Consider the following 18,085-nt stretch of genomic DNA (forward strand, 5'->3'; position numbering starts at 1 on the left):
GAGCTTGTCGTCTCAGGCTCAGGGTCCTGGGTTAAAATCGTGCTGGATTTTAACACTTATGCTATTAATTAATTGCATGGCAATTCCCTGAGTCATCAACGGTTTTCTATATAAATTGTTGAAAATAGACAAATTTATTGTTACGGCTCATCCAAGCTTCAAACCTCCCAGTAGATTTGATTAAGATTAAGTGGGAGTACATTTTTCAAGGCTCAAACTCTGAAATTTCTTGTAAACTGAAGAAATAAGACTTGCTGAGTACATCGTTTATATGAACAAATTATTTTATATTTAAGGTTTTTATCCAGTGTTTTCCATTTAGTTTAGTATATATACTGTCTCTTATACACATCTAGATGTGTATAAGAGACAGCATAGTGTTCTTTTTACTTTAAAGCTAGTTCAAAGCTTAGAAGTAATTATGCAAATTTTCCAGGATTGATAATCACCAATTTTGTTGTTTCTAAACGGTTATTTTGCACAAAAAATTATTAAAATTGTGAACAATTATGAAAACACACATCACAGGAAATGTTATTCTGGATATGATGTGCTTACACTTTATTCCAACTTATTCTTAATTATTATTGGCTTGGCAAGCAATTTCCAGTGTCATATTTTCTATGTTGTGTTGGTAATTTCTAGAGATTTTTTTTTTCATATCAACTGTGTTGTACTTTAGTCTGCATCACTAATTTGTTTGTGAAAGGGTTCATTGCACAAAAAGATACAGTAACATGAAACTAAGGAGCTCCTTGATAGTCCTTTTGCACCTTGTATCTCCTGCAAAGGATGCAGTATATATTTCTATATTATTATTTCTATATCATTATTATCTCCACCAGGAGGTATATCTTTTCGTTTCGTGTGTTTGTGTGTTTGTAACGCTTTGCTATTTCAGTTTTTTTTCTTGTTTTCAAATATCTCAAAAACGGCTGCATATATGTAAATTCCAGTTACAGGGATTGTTAGGTGTGACCCAAGGATGAGGTGATTAAATTTTGGTGACTGTCCGGATTAGGGTGTGGTTGTGAGGACCATTTAAAGGATTTTGTCCTAGACAAGATATTTCAATAACTAATCAACTGACATTAATGAAACTTTCCTGGAAGTTTAAAGAAGTTACAAGGAATAAATTATCAAGCGCTGGTCACGATCGAAATTCAGGAGTGAGCTTGAGGGTCATTTAAATTTTTGAGGTCCTGCTTGTTTTCTTGTGTACAAAATATTTCAAAAACAGCTGCACTGGTTTAAATGCCAGTTACAGTGATTTTTTGGTATAACACAAGGATGAGGTGATTAAATTTTGGTGGCCAACCGGCGTAGGGTGTGCATATGAGGACACTCAAAAGAAAAACGTCCCAGGCAAGATATTCCAAAAAATAATCAAATGATATGTTTGAAAACTTTGTGAAAGGTTTAATCAAGTTAAAAGGAAGAAATTGTGAAGTGCTGTTGATGATACAAATACTGGGGGTACATGTGAGAGCCATTAGGACCCACACCTGAATATCTCTTGATTGGATCAATGGTTGAAAATGACGCTTTCCATAATAGTGGAAAGGTCCATTTGAGCCTAGGGAATGTACCAAAAGTGCAACGACTATCAGTCAGCATTAAAGTGTCCCTAACATTTTTACCTGAATTTATAAATTATATATTTTGAGCTCTCTTCAGAAAAGTCCTGGATCCATTTTGTTTGTTGCCTTATTTCTATATACATCATTACAAATAGTGTAATATTATACCAAAATGGCTTCATAGGAACAACGGCCCTCGCAGCTGTCTGGTTAACAATTCACAAATCACAAAGTTTAAGTTATTATTAGAGATGCATTGCTGAGTTGAGTTGAAAAACTGTGCTTAGAGGAATTTCGCCCTCTATATTTTCCATTTTCTTTGGCAATCTTTCAGTAGTAGCTGTACATCCATTCTGAAACATTTAATTATTATTTTTTAATTTTCCTTTAAATAGAGATATTTAAACACCACTCTAATTTGAGGGGATTCCAATTAGAGATCAAAGCTGCTAAAGACCACTAAAACCCCATTCACAAAAGTGGTCTTTAAATGGAAGGAAACTTGTACTTATTAATATTTGTTAAATATATGAGTAAGATATTTCAATTCCTTAAATTTTAGTGGAGTTTATCTCATATGGTTAGTTAGGATGTTAGAATAATTTTTTTAGTTACATGTATTAAATTTCTATTAAACTTCTGAAGTAGGCTTAGAACATCTTGCATGTAAATTTCTCAAGTTGGTAATGGAATATTTTTATCCTAAATTTATTTAAAAATATTTTTAATAAGCACTGCAGTGCGTAATAAAAATGTTAGAAATTGTGTTTGGTGCACAATTATTCATGATCAGCACTTAATCTGGAGGACACTAAATAAATCATTTACAGGAGTTGTGAGAGATATAATTTAAATGTACCTGCTTTACTCTAATTGGATAATTGCCTCATTTAAATATATACATATTAATTAGGATTTCTGGCAACTTGTCAATTTTTGGAGTGACATTCATACTGATTTGAATGTGTTGTACTAACAAAAAAGGGAGTATAAACTCTATTAACATATTGATAATAAGAATGTAACAAACAGAACATAATAAAAGAATGTAGCCAATTAAGCCAAAATATTAATAAAAAAGGAGATGTTTCTTGTCTCCAATATCTTTTACTTACTTTTTAAGATGCAGAACTCAGAAACCCTGTAATTGGAATGTAAACTTTTATATGTAATGGATATCTATTAGTATTTAAATATGATGGAGTATAAAAATGGGAAAAAAATCTATAAGCATAACATTTTTGAATGAATTTTCAAAAATTCAGAACTTAAAACAAAGATATAGCCTTATACCTGTTTATAAATACTCAAAAATATCAGGACTAGAAAACACAGTTGGCCCTCCAATTTGAGACCCTCGTTGGGACCTGAAAATTGGGCATGTCTAAAGCTAGGTCTCCAATTACAGGATTAATTTTGTGTTAAGAATGAAGATTATTAGTTGGTACCTTGAAAAGTTGTCTTGTGTTAGAGTGGTCTCGAATTGGATAGTGAACACTGTAGCCTGAAATGCGCCAGAACAGCCTAGACTAAGAAGCAACATTGCTGCACTGTCTTCCAGCAGTTTATAGTGCAAAACTAGGGAGCGCAAAACTGAGAAATGTGGAGCAGAAAATGATAATTATGATATTATTATAAGAAATATTATATTGTTTGGGCAATAATACAATAAATGAATGAATCAGGTATAAGGGGTTAACAAAATTATTTATACAAAATTTCCAGAAATTTTGAAAAATGAACCATAATGATCTAGTTGTTATTTTATTATTTACAATATATCAGTACAGATATGGTGGTATGCAAAATACCTATTCATCAAACATAAAATTATTAGTGGGCTATTAAAAGGGTTTGTTATAATTAGACATTAAATGATAATGTATGGTAGTATAGAAAGTATTCCTTAAAGCCAAAAAAAAAAAAATTGTTGCTTCGCACTTAAATGGAAAACGTTGAGATGGCTTGATCAGTAACATTTTTATTTTCTCTGAAATGTGATAACAACCTTGACTGCAGGAATCTGAGTGTTTCGGTCGATTGGCGAAAACTAATCAGCAAAATAGATGGGGCCTAATTCCATATGACAGTAACAGGGGTGGCACCAACCCGGAAGGCCAGGGCCCCCATTGGGGAGAAAAACCAGTATTCGGCGGGGAGAATAAAAATTATACTTATTTTTTACATATTAGTAGACTCTAAAAGTGATTAAATAAGCACTTGAAATCTTATATTCATGTAAAATTAACAAAACAATCTATAGATGAATATTATTGTCTTTATTATTGAATATTAATATATCCCTTAATAACTTATTCTCATTGAAATGATGATCAAGTCAGGCCAAGAAGACTTAAAGCAAGTGCACCATTTATGTTGTACAATAGTAGTAAAACCTTGTTTGGCCTAAAGCAGAAATGAAATTACAAACATCTACAGTAGCTACATATCTGAAGTTCTGAATTTCAATTATTTCTGTGCATTTCATCAAATTAAAAAAGTTAATTCATCTTGGCGTCTCCATTTGTGAAAATACTACACTGTTATGAGCCGACTTAAGCTTGCTAAATTATTTTAATTTAGAATAATTTTAACTGAGCAGTGAAAATGGTCCTAGGCTGGCTGATCATCACTGTGCGTGAAGGTAATCTACTTTTTGTGGAACACAATGTATGGTACTACAAGTAGATTTGAGCCTAAATATTTATTTGATCTAACATTGGCTGTATTTGACTGGTTGGTTTCGTTGACAACAATTTTTTGTTGAGTATCATTTTCATGCGGCTGGTTAGTAAAATAGTTGACAACAGAAATTAACATAAGTTATCCAAAACAAACATGGCCGATTGTTCATTTTATCAACAACATTTGCATTTGTATAATTAGATTAATTTCAAAAGCTATTACTTATAATATTTACCCACATAAAGTAAAAAATTAATTGAAAGCAAATTTTTATGAAAAACCCATACTTCCCCAAGCCAAAGCAACCTTGATTGATCTAGCGTTTATCACGGTAACTACACAGCCATTTTGTTTTGTTGAGTATTTATCAGTTTTCTATTCATCTGGTCATCTTCTTTAAGTCAGACTTTACCACTACACTGGCAGGTATGGTTTAATGAACGACCAGTCGAATACGGGCAGCGTAAGCTTGAACAGTTTATGGAGAAATAAAACATAAAAGCTAACACAATTTGTTGGAATTTCGCTGACTGTATTTCCCCTTATTTTCAGCTAACATTTGTATTGAAACCTACAGGGTACTCAATGATTTTAATACTACTAGTTATAAACAAACTAGATAATTTGAATTTTTCTGCCCTATATCACGAAAAAGTAAGTAGCCCAGACACTAATTCTAATATTTCTAATTTGATATCTCAAAGCTACATTATCAGACCACATAGAATTCATTGTAAATAGAAATTAATTAATAATTTAATCAAATTTAATTATTCAATTTAACCATTTCTGTGATGTTTAAACAAATTTAATTATTTAATTTAACTTTATATCTGTGGTGTTAAAAAAAATTTCCATAATAATAGATATAGAAAAAGGAATGTGTGCAATATTATCAGTAATAAATTAAATATAAGAAAATAAAGAAATAACATTTTGAATAATGTAAATTTCAGATTAAACAGATTTATTAGATCCACTTTTTCTGGCTTCTTCAATCTCAGCATATTCTGAGTCCTTGTCAGGATCTGGCGGGACTTGAATCCCAACATTTCGACCCCAGTATGGTCCTTCTGAAGTTGGCGGTTGTGTTCGCACGCTGTCTTTTGGCTCAAAGTAAACCTCCGGCTGAGCAATGTAATGATTTTGCATGTATAGTATGTGACGTTGCCGTAAGTAACAGAACAAAATGAAGATTAACAAAGCACTTAGGAAAAGAGTAGCACCGGCGATTGTAAGAAGTTTTATCTCCGAATCATCTGTTACACCACGATTCAAGTTGGATGTGTTGCTAATAATTGGCTTATCTGCTTTTGTAGGTTTGTGTTGCTCATTGTTGTCAACAACAATTAACGTGTAGTTATTTTCACCGGTTCCTACTTTGTTTGTCACCTTGCATGTGATGATGGTACCATTCAGAGAAAGATTGTCAACTGTGGTGCGGTACACCAGTCCATTTGTTTCCAATTTAAACTTGGCTATATACGGTGTAGAATCCCATATATATTGATATGGTATCGGATTTGAATCTGCTGTACATGCAAGCAACGCCTCTATTCCAAGTTGCACATGCGTTTTTCCTGAATAAGATATTTTCACTCGTGGTACGTAATTCACATTTAATGGTGGGAATTTACACTGCTTTTCTTCACCTGGAACGTTATTGCTAGTCTGCGTACAAACAAAGCTATCATCATTATTATTTGCTGTCACACAGAACTTATATTTTAGGACTCTTTCATTCCCAATGATATTGTACTTCAATCCTTGTATAGGCCTGTTGCCTTTTGATATGTTGAGATGGACTGTATTGGATAGAAATTCTGTATGGCATGAAATTGTAATAACATCACCTTCTTGGTATGACTTATCGGGAATGATGCACTCTGGGTAGCGTTCCCTTGGTGTTTTTTTTATTGACAAGCTGGCCGTAGTAGTTACACATTCTATATTCTTATTTTTGTATTCATATTTGCATATATATTGATACTGTCCATCCTCACGATTCACTGGATCTATTTTTAACTTTTCACTTTTAACTACCTTGTGTCGTAAAATTGGCATTTGGTCTACATTTCCTGTTTGTAGATTTTTACGAGACCAAGAAATATGTTTCATATTTACCAGCTCTTCATCGGTCGTGAGTACACACACCAACTGTGTCGCTTGTCCCTCAATTATTCCTCCGGAAGTTAAGATTTCACAATTAGGGTTACCATGAATAAAGTCAAATAGATTTACCATTAGTTGTGAAGTTATTAACAAGAGTGACCACAAGGAAAAACATTGGTTTTTCATAATGCTGGATTCGTGTTCAGAGTTTATCTTGATTTTGAACTTGTATAGGTGGAAAAAATGAAGGTAAACATACCTTACAAATGATTAATCTTTTCCAGTATATTTTTTTCCATGGAATACATATTCTGTAAGCAAATGATGTAATAGTTAAAAGCATTTACTAAAAGTTTTTAAGACTCCAATGTATTGATATATTAATGATAACAATTGGCTCAGTAGACCTTTGATCACAAGTATTTTATGACCACAGCATGTCAGAATCTTCTAAAATTGCTTAATAATCAAGGCACAGATGAATAACAATTACGATTACATTGTTTTCTTCATTTAACTGTAATCAAAATTTCCTCTTCAATTTGTTTTAAGTTAGCATATGAAAAATCCAATAACAGTCTGAGATTCCTCTAGTTTTCCTGCAATTCTTAATTCCGCAATTTCTTTATGTAATCTTTTATCTTGGTATCAAAGAAAATAAATGGTGACCACATTAATATTGACAGAAAAACTGTTCGGTGGCAGTATTTGACCATCAATTACTTTGTGAAAATCACCGGATAAAATAATACATATCGTGGTCATTCCAATTCCAAGTTAACAAATGATCAAAACTCAGTAAAGAAACTCCAAAGGTAGTGGCTTCAAATTTCACACAAATGTGAAATTGAAGAGAATTACTTCTTGTTATATGAACAAGCAGTCGTAAATATTCTTCAGTAGAGTTATTAAAAAACTCTTGGTGCAGACAGCGTTGCTTGCCATGTAGCGAGTATGTTGTCATCTGCAATCAAAATGAAGGAGGCAAACACGTCGTTAGTTTTGTCCACTCTTGTTGAACAGTAACCCCCAAAGGGCTGCAAATGAATTTACATAGTCACTGCCATATTAATTCCCATCATGTTAGTCGAAAGTTAATGAAGCTGTCAAAATTACCTTATGCAATGATCCTCATTGCGTGGGGCTGTCTTGCGTTGCGTGCTGCCTGATCCAGAACTGTAGGTAATATCGCCAGTATCTAAGTTCAAATCCGTGACAGAATTTGAACACATCGAAGACAATGCACAATATCATCTTCATGGGCTGTGCTGTGGGCCTGTTATTATTTTCATCACTGCTACACTATTATGCGACGCAACAAAAAAAAAATTGAATGATCAAATCTAATCATAGCTTAATGAGCATTTTCATTTGTTAGCTGATAATAAAGTATTCACTTTTCACTGTGAAATGATTTTTTTTTCTATCCATATATTAAATTTAAAAGCAATAATATTGTAGGAGCGTTATAATAACAAAATCTTATTTATTCTTCAATTCAATAATGGAACTTTGTTGTGATTAATACCAACGCTTCTCATTACAGTGACTTTTAAAAAAAATTCCAAATCTAATTAATCAATTGTATGTCTCGATGTTTATGCTGATATTGAGTGTTGTAAAAATAATCAGAATGCTTTTTTGTTTTGACTGTGGAAATCCAAATGGAGTGGGATTATTTTTATTGTTATTTTAGTGAAACTAAGAGTACATTTTATGCGTTGCTACGGTAATCTGTAATAAGTTATTGATATCATGCTGAAATGCATGGTGCATTCAAATAGAAATTGATGAGGAACAACCCACAAATGTAGTGTATCTTAAAGTAAAAAAATATGTATTTTTTACTACTGAAATAATAATAATAGTAATAGATCTTTATGAGCTCGACAATATTGTAGGTAAGAAGACAATAAAAAAAAAAGGCACAATAAAAAGCAAGGAAAAAAAAATTAAACACCAAGCTAGCACCCAAACTGAAGTATGGGGTTATACCATCCCCACCAACTGGAAATCTGTGTTTAGATACTCTGGTTAGCGTCAGTTAAGTCTTTTCTGAAATAGTTGCATTAAAACATAAAAAATATCCCAAAACAAATAATAACTACTACTTTAATAAACATTATTTTAGTACATAATATACAGTGCATATATCCACACAATTCATATTATATCTCATCATATTGGCCGCTGTAGTGTAGCCTTTCAACTTTGTTACATAAAATATTATGGGATGTTCCTCATGAGCCGGTAGACTAGACGAGACTAGCGAAGAATCTAGAAGAGAGGTGGCGAGACCCAAGTTGTGCTGTTGGCACATTAGCACGAATAAACCCGTATAGTCAGCTTGAATATTGGTGTTTTGTATATTATTGTTTCACTGATCAAAACTTGCAGTGTTCTGATCGAACCTTGTAGTGTTTCAATAGTAGCTTCGTAATTTTACCTCATATTTTCTGGCAATCCAATCTTTTTAATGGCAAAGCCCTTGTTCATGATTTCATTATCTGTAATACAACTCCTTGTACATGATATATCAATAACATGAGGACCTGTACACATTAAGGTTTATGACACAGAACACTTATTGACAACATGTGAAATACTATCTTCAAGTTGTCGCCTTAAACTATCATAAAAAAATTAAGAAATTGAAAAAAAAATAGAAAAGCTGTTATTCATTTTTTAGTTTTAAAAATATGTGTATTTTATATCATATTTTTTAAAGCATTTACCAATATAACATAACCAACAACTTAAATAGCTTATAAAGCTTCACGATAAAAACCATAGAATTTCTTAAAATAAAAAAAAATTATTTTTAAAAGTTTTTTTTTTTCTTTTTTTACTTTTTCAAATATTGTTTGTCTTTCTTAAATCTTATATAGCCAGTTAATTGTAAATTCATTTAATTGGTATCTAAATGTTAATTTATTTGGTACTAATTAATAAACTTATTCAGTTTAATTTGTGTATCAATACTATGACAAAACTGAAAGAAACAGGTGTGGATGTTTAACCCGCTACTTGTGCAAGGGCGGATGGCCACACTGTAATTGCTAAAGTAACTATTCTTTGTTCATTTCCATTTCAACTGTATATTATAAGAAACATGCGAATTGTGGAGAATAGCAAAAAAACAAAAAAACTGATATGGAAGTTGGCTATTAAACTTGATATATCATTACTTCATTAGGCCTAAAAAAATATATTCTCTGTTTGCCCTTCTTTTTTTTAAATGATAAAAAGGGGCAGGTGGAAAAAGTTGTTTTTGTATTTATTTATCTTTTTATTTTAAGATTACTCATCAGATGAAATAAAAATAACCCACAGTTGATATTTGGTAATGAATGTAGGCCTAGAATGGCAATATCTTACATCAGACAACAACTCTAGACAACTTTGAAGGGCATTTGGCAAAAAAATAAAGATCAATTCACTCACATTTCTTTTAATTTGTAAAGAAAAAAGCTTAAAAAAATGTTTTTTTTGTTTTGCCACCCCTTTTTTTCAGTGAGTTAGCAACGGGTGGGGAGGGCAAACAAACAATTTTTTTAGGCTTTATCATCATCATAAACCTCATCATCATCATTAACTTCATCATTATCATCATCATCATCACCACCCCCCAGTGGTGGCACCAGTGATGGGGTGGGGGGAGTGCAGGTGCAGCAGGGGCTTAATCCCCCCCACCAGACAGGTCAAGCTCCCTTCCCATCGGACAGAGTTCATCGGGCAGTCGGACTGAAAAATATATATAAAAATAAGCCCACGTCAAGCCAACACATGTCTATCACAATCAGAGAGTGTCATTTCTGTCCATCCAGAGGTTCCTATTTTTAAAAAAAATCTCATTTGGGAGGGGGAACTTCCTCTCAAACTCTTCTCCCAGCTCAGGCCTATGAGCCCAAGTCGCTTCTGTCGGACGGCTTAGCACCCCCAGAAAATATATCCTAGAGCCACCACTGCCACCGCCAGTGGCGGCGCTACGGGGCACCCGCCCTGCTTTTAGGGGAGAAAACCAAAATTCATTGGGGAGAAAACAAATTATATGTATTTTCTACATAATGTAGACTCTAAAATTGATTAAATAAGCCTTTGAAACCCCTAAATTATCATGCTTTTGGGGGGATTCGCACCCTAGACCACTTTTGAAATATTTTGAGGGATGTCTGACCATGTCCACTTTATTCTCGTCAGGGAAATCCTAGCGCCGCCACTGACCACTACCACCATCATTATCACCATCATATTCTTCAACTTCATTGTCATCATCCTCATCATCAACTTCATCATCATTATCTTCATCATTATCATCATCAAAAATTTCATCATTATGCGAAGTTTCTTTTGCGAGGCTTAGGAAGGCCTGCTGTGACAGGAATTGAACCCAGAACCCTAGGATTAGAAGACATGCATCTACCGCAAGCTATTCAACTCCACTCCAAAATATCACCATCATCATCTCCTTCGTAGCAAAAAATTTATGGATATTTGCATATGATTAATTATTACAGTTAAATCTTTCTGATATCTCAAATATATCTTAATTTTGGTCAATCTTTATGTTGTATTTTTATAGTGCCTTCCGCAGTAAAAACTGTCTCAAGAAACTAAAAGTTAATTTATGAACAGGCGCGCATGTGAAGGGGAGGAGGAAGGTGTCATAAACCTTAATGTGTATTTTTCTAAATACCATAATTCTGTATACAGTATACAGTTAAGGTCATAAAACAGAAAATATAAAATATGAAATTAGATTAACAAAATTATTATGTTATACGATTTGGTTTCATATAGATTTTTTGCAATACTATGCAATATTTTGACATAATGAAATATAAACATGTTAGAATATGAGACATATTGCTACTTAATTGATATAATATTACAATTTTTTATATGAAAAAAATGCATATTGAAAGTATGTTTTTTTTCTAAGCTGTCATTTGAATTCAGTTTAACAAGGTCTTAGACTGAAACAAATCTGGCATATTTTACATTAAAAAATATTATCTTTTGACTTTGATGGTTATGCAGGTTATTAATTGCCACAATGTATCAGGGATCTGTTGATGTTCTAGAAAAAGAAGGTACTCCTACACCCATTATGCCATTAAAGATCCTTAATTTACCTCATTCTAAAGGGCCAGTGGTGTAACCAGGGAGATTTTTCATGGTGCCTCAGTGCCCTGTTTTTGTTCTAAACGTGAAAATAATAGATTATTGTGAATAAATGGCAAAATAAGACATTAACAATTTATGGACATAAGTCATTGATATGCACCATCCCTATTTTTGCACTTGGCGTAAACTTTAGTAGATATAACATTTTTATTCAGCACCCCATATGATCCCCAATCCCAATTCTGCATAAGCCACTGAAATGTGTACTGTCTATCTTAAGCAATTAAACTGAAAAAATTGAATTATGTATTTGAATAGGGTAACTTGAATTTTAACAATTACAAAATATTAATTTTATTGTAAATTGAAAAGTTTGTACATACAGATACAACCATTAATTTTTCTTTGTATATTAAATTTAAGTTACCCTATTCAAATACATAATTCAATTTTTTAGTTTAATTGCTTAAGATAGACAGTACACATTTCAGTGGCTTATGCAGAATTGGGATTAGGGATCATATGGGGTGCTGAATAGAAATGTTATATCTACAAAAAATTACGCCAAGTGCAAAAATAGGGACGGTGCATATCAATGACTTATGTCCATAAATTGTTAACGTCTTATTTTGCCATTTATTTATTTCCAATAATCTACTATTGTTTTTTCACATTTAGAACAAAAACAGAGTACTGAGGCACCATGAAAAATTAAATTGTTCTTTTATGCCGAATAAATATTATTATTATTATTATTAAATCCTAAATAAAATTGCATATAAATAGGTAGCTGATTTTTGCATTTCACATGTGTTCTTTCGTCTCATCATCATTTTATGTTCGATGTATATTTTCAATTATTTCTTGATTATGTTTGTTCTGTTTTAAAATATGCTTGCCTAGATTGATGGCACATTATAACTATTATTTTTTTTATAACAGCAGAAATTTAAGAATGGTAATTGCACAATCCATAAGCCAGCAAAAACATAATTATTTAAATTTAATATGAGCAATTAAATGTTATAATTGAATGTTTGGTAATTTTTATATTTTAGCAAGTTAACTAGAAACATTTGAGTAATGGTTAGGTCCCAGACATTCAACATCAATTCTACATTTTGCCTCAATTTTGCCCTAAAGCCTCCTCTATCTTTTGCCCAGCCTTCATTCCCTTCCTGAAAAAGAAATTTGAGATGAACCTTTAAGTAGAACAGATGTTTTTGCATTACTTTATGCATTCTCTTGTTCGTAGATAAATGACAGTTAAATAACACTAATTCAGTATACAAATGGATAACCTGAGGATACTTTGGTATGACATGAATTAAAATTAGATAAAAAGACAGTTAAAGTCTATTATAGAGAAAGCAATATTTCATCGTAATATTCAACTTCTTAAAGAAAATGGAATGGTATTGAATTTGAAAGGTAGTTTCGTTGACAAAGTAAGCCAGAGGAAAATGTATCAATATCGGTCAATTGTGTTTTCAAATAATTTTTTAGCTTATTTCAATTTCTGTGCAACTGCACTACATTTCTTTGTGTAATAATGGCAAGACCTGTTACCACAAAGGAAAAAATGGAATATAGAGATATTAATAATGCTGATTATGATAGAGATCATAATCATATTGGTGATAATAATTATAATAATGATAGTGACATTTATGATAATAACAATGATAATAATAATAATACCATATTTATATAAATATATTTTTATAATGATAATGATCATTTTAAATATAATCATTAATTCATTAAACATCAATAATTATAATTACATTTTAACTATAATGATAAAACAGGTATATTCACCTTTTTTCACATTAAATCCACTTCATCAAATGTGTTGGTGTTTCTACCAATCAGCTAAATTAACAATAACAGTTGAAGAAACCGCTTGCTTTGAAATAGCTTCGCCGATAAAACTTTATTGCTTCATAATACTGTATTTATTTCCACTACAACATTGTTTTCTTTGGTTGGCAGAGCCAATCACACTCTTCAGACGGATATGTAAAACTGATGTTATTACAATGAAAATTTGCATATGATTAATTAATTGAGAAACAGGTTAGTGGTGGCCCCTTTTAATCACCGCTAATCTGCTTCTCAATTAATGATATGCAAGTTTTTCTTGTTTGTAATAACGTCTAATAATAATTCAAGTATCCAGTATCAATATTGATTGATTGATTGATTGATTTTATTCAGTACCATTACATACAAAAAATACAAAGCAAACAAAAACAGGGAACACAAGGAGAAGATACTAAGGATGACCCAAGAAAGGTTAAAAAGAAACCTTATTTCCATTGGGGTCCTTACATTATCTATTTTTATACCTCCATGCATCAAGTCAAAAAACACAGCAGGATAAAAAAAACAGCAAACCCGAACAAAGAGGGGTAAAATGAACAATAAAAACATTGCAAAGAAGTGTAAAAATTCAGTTTGAAAGAATAAAATCATAAAAAATAGTTCGACAAAAGAATTAAACAAGTTAAACATTTTTAAGATTTTATAAATTCAAAAGAGTAACAAGTTTAAAATTTATTAGGATTGAAATGATAGAATATCGTATTATAGTTAAAATCTAAGTTGTTTCAAGTGCCAAAAAAAAAAAAGTTGGAAATGGTTGTGGTGAAGTGATTGGAATAAATAACAATAAATATTTTATTACTTTATTATTTTTATTGCTATTATTTCATAGATAGAATTCTATACTATCTGAAAGTTGAAAGGAACTGAAAAAAATGTATCCATTCACTATAAAAAGGTAACATATTTTTTATTTTAATTAAATTAGAGTAAGAAATTAGATTTTAGTTTTACAAATTCAGAACCATTAATGTTATATGTTGATTAGGATGAAATTGTACATGTATTCATTTCATTTCATTTAATCATTCAGACAAGTGCCGTTGGGCCCCAAAAGCAACAAGGTCAACATAACAAAAGTCTTGACCCCCAGAAAACTAAACTTAACTACAAGATTAGCTATTATATAAAAATATAAGTTTAAAAATGTAAAAAGTAAAAGGTCAAGATAATTGAAATTATAAAATATACACTTCATTTGCACACAATTCTTATTGTTCTGTTGGTAATTTTGTTTTATGAATTTCAACCTTTGCAGATGTAATAGTATATTTTGTGATATTATTCTATTTATGGTTCATGGTACACACAATTATAATAATTGTGCAAATTATACGTTGTAGTGTCATAAAACAGGGATTTATGGTGGTCGCAGTTGAACATGATCAACCATGGATGTCCAAATTACTGCAGAGGTGTAAACTACAAAGATTACTTCTTCGCTGAACCTTTGTACACTCAGCTTCGCAAATTATTTCTGACAAACTTCATCATTATGTTCACACAGTGAGGCCAGTGTTATGGAATACAGTGAGTGTCAGACAGGCATACATGTGTCTGTCTTGTATCTGTGTATTTATGTTTAACACATTCTTAATTCCACAATTCTACAACAAAAAGAAGCATAAAATAAAAGCAAGATACGCCATTGTCATTCAGTATTTCAGTATTTAATTAGGTATTGTCAAAATGAAACATCACCAAATATATACATATATTTGATTACTTAGAAACAGTAAGCAATAGCTTGATCTGTTTAAAATTTTAAAATTATTAAAATCTACAACAAAAATTAGGGAAAAATAATCACGGCATATACCAAAAACCTCTAAACAAGTGATACACTAATATTATTTTATACAGTACAAAATGAAAATGTAAATTTCTAAACATCTTTAAGTTTGAACCTTGAGAAAGTAGCCTATACATCCCCATACACTACAACGGTAATTTCAATTGGTTATTATAAACCAATATAAGCAATCAATTAGTGGAGTTGCATATCATACACTAGTGGAAATTATTATACAAAGTTTAGATTAATTCATTGACATAATATTATACTGTAATATTTGTGAAATAAAATGATAGTTTGTAGATTATGGAGTTTTTTTATAATGCATTCCCATTTCCATCATCATTTTGGGTAAATTTCAATACATGTAATTTTGATTTTGAAGTTGTGTGCTATCAACCCATCCAAAGCCAATCAACTAAGTCGTCTCTCTCATAGACAGCTAGTCTTTCTTGTCTGTAAGTCAATCATTCAATCTGTCTCTTCTCTCTGCAGACATTTCTTCCCTTCTATGTACGAATTCTCCATTCATTGTAATTATTTTGTTGAATCATATGATATGTCTTAAAGGTGTATTTCATGTGATATGCTTAAATAAAATCTTTTAAAAAAGATTTTTAATTTTAATTTAATAATTTATATATTTTGTAAAATGTTCATTTGAAAATCAAAATTATAAAAAAAATGTCAATATAATGTAGTTAAAGCAGACTATGTACAAATAATATCATTCATTTATTCTTGGCATACCCCCTTAAAATGTTTAGTAATCATTTTAATGGATTTTTTGTATTAAGAAGTCTACATGTCATTTGAATTTTTTCAAGAATTTTTTTTTGTAGGTTTTTCCTATTTTATGACAGATGTATTAAGCAAATATTTTTTAAGGTAACAAATTTTTAAAGGATTGTGGTATTTGAATTCAATTAAATCAAATTTAATGATATTAATTATTGGTAGGAAACTCATTTATTATAATGTTCATAATTTGTATCATTTTCTTCTGTCAGAAATCAGTGATTATTTTAAAGATGAGAATGTGTTAAAAATTTTATCATGATTAAGCCAACTATAATCATCGTCACTGTTTGTGATTACTGTTTATGACCATTGTTATTATATTTGTTATCATTTTTGCCATCTTTATAGTCATTCATTTCATTCATTCAATCATTTTTTATTTTAAACACAACAGCAATGTAAAAATACAATCAAAATAATCAAGAAATATAAAAATATACAATTCATGATAAGGTTTATGCAATTTTAAAAGGACCATACCACCTTAGCCCCACCATGGCACTCACTCCCTTCAGATTTAAGTATAATTTTCTTTTTATCTCCATTTTTCGGGGGACCCCTTTAATCCATCACCGGATATGATATGTCCTCCACATTTGATGTCAGCAACATATTATGCTATTATGTATCAACAAAACACTTTTGGGTCTGAGTGCTAGATCAAGGACCCTATGGGTAAGGGACACTTCAGAACCGCCGCAAAAGTGCGATAGGCATTACACCATTGCCTACATTTTTATTTATTCTTTCTTTAGACTGCAGGCACTTTCAGTACTTGAGTACTGTTTTTCAAAGTGGTACAGTTACAAACAAACCATGAAGTAGAAAGAAGATAATACAAAAAAAAAATTAAAAGTAGATTCAATGTAAATCTTAAAAATTAATAGAATGTTGGAATGAAACTAAGGTAATTTCTTTAAAGTTAGTTTTTATTTCGTTTGGAAGTTCATTCCAACTTTTTGATGCACGATATAAGAAAGTCGTTTTACCTTGGCAGATATTCTAAGGTGGTACAATTAAATTATTATGGGTTTGGCTATGTGTGCATTTTGAATGTATATTGTGATTAAAATTAAATTTGGATGTTAGTTATGGAGGGGCATGCCCTTTTATTACCTTAGTCTTCATTAGCTTGTTATCACTACTATTACAATCATTAATTTGATCATTATTTACATTTTTTTATAAACAAAATCATAAGTAATATCATTGAATATCAATATTGTCATCATCATCAATATCATCATAACCCTCATAATTGATAATGATATTAAATGATAACATTGATGATGATGATGATGTCATTATCATAATCAATTGTATCATCATTATCATCAGTGTTATTGTTAATATCATCAATTCTGTCATCAGCAGTATCATGATAAGCATCATTATCATAATCAATACCATCATAATCAATATCATCATCAGCATAATCATTATCACACTGATCATGAATATTATCATTATCGGCATTACTGGTAGTCTTTACTTTCTATACTCCAATTGCTTTGTAGTATCTGCACATTTGACCTATTTATGCTACATGATAGAAACTGGAGCAAACAATACGGCACATTTATAAATTATGTATGATATAAACTTAATAACATATATTCATATTTCAGAGAAGTCTTCCAACTGAAACCATTGTTATGTTACAATAGTGCGAATGCTATCACATTTTCTGTAAGAAATACATCTAATTTCCCATCATAATAAGCAAATCACAAATATTCAACACTTAAAACTAAATGCCAGGGATGGAGATTCCATATATTAGTGAGAAAGGGTGGAGGGGAGAGATAGCTTGAATTGAATTTAACATTTTTAAAGTGTATGATTATGTTTCTGTGAATTTAATTGAGATCTGAAATGACAACTCATATTTTAGTAGGGGACGGGGGTAATCCTACCCCTAACCTTTGAATGTCCGCCAATATTGGGCAGATAGTAACTAGGAAAATGTGATGCAAGGGAAAAGAAAATAAGTATACTATATGTTAGTTTTTTTTTTAATGTCATTATTCATAAATTATATTTCAAACTCATGGTAATATAGGTTAAGACACATCAAAAATTCAAGGTCATTTAAATT

At 31.0% G+C, this 18,085-nt stretch overlaps 1 protein-coding gene across 2 annotated transcripts; it reads right to left on the minus strand.

Annotated features, from left to right (window-relative positions):
• Positions 1–3,337: 3,337 nt before the first annotated feature.
• On the minus strand, positions 3,338–13,425 carry LOC117116923. 2 transcript variants are annotated; one of them, XM_033261063.1, is made up of 3 exons: positions 13,326–13,425; positions 7,494–7,679; positions 3,338–6,688 (listed from the first exon to the last, which is right to left on the minus strand). In XM_033261063.1, the coding sequence occupies exon 3, from the start codon at positions 6,561–6,563 to the stop codon at positions 5,223–5,225; it is 1,341 nt and encodes a 446-aa protein (XP_033116954.1). In that variant the 5' UTR covers positions 6,564–6,688; positions 7,494–7,679; positions 13,326–13,425; the 3' UTR covers positions 3,338–5,222. The 2 variants fall into 2 exon arrangements, with proteins under 2 accessions (XP_033116954.1, XP_033116953.1); XM_033261062.1 differs by having other exon boundaries at positions 3,338–7,341.
• Positions 13,426–18,085: the final 4,660 nt, after the last annotated feature.

Source organism: Anneissia japonica, unplaced genomic scaffold (assembly GCF_011630105.1).
Source record: "Anneissia japonica isolate Jap-2015-1 unplaced genomic scaffold, ASM1163010v1 scaffold1302_len1884557_cov193, whole genome shotgun sequence".
Lineage (NCBI taxonomy): Eukaryota > Metazoa > Echinodermata > Crinoidea > Comatulida > Comatulidae > Anneissia > Anneissia japonica.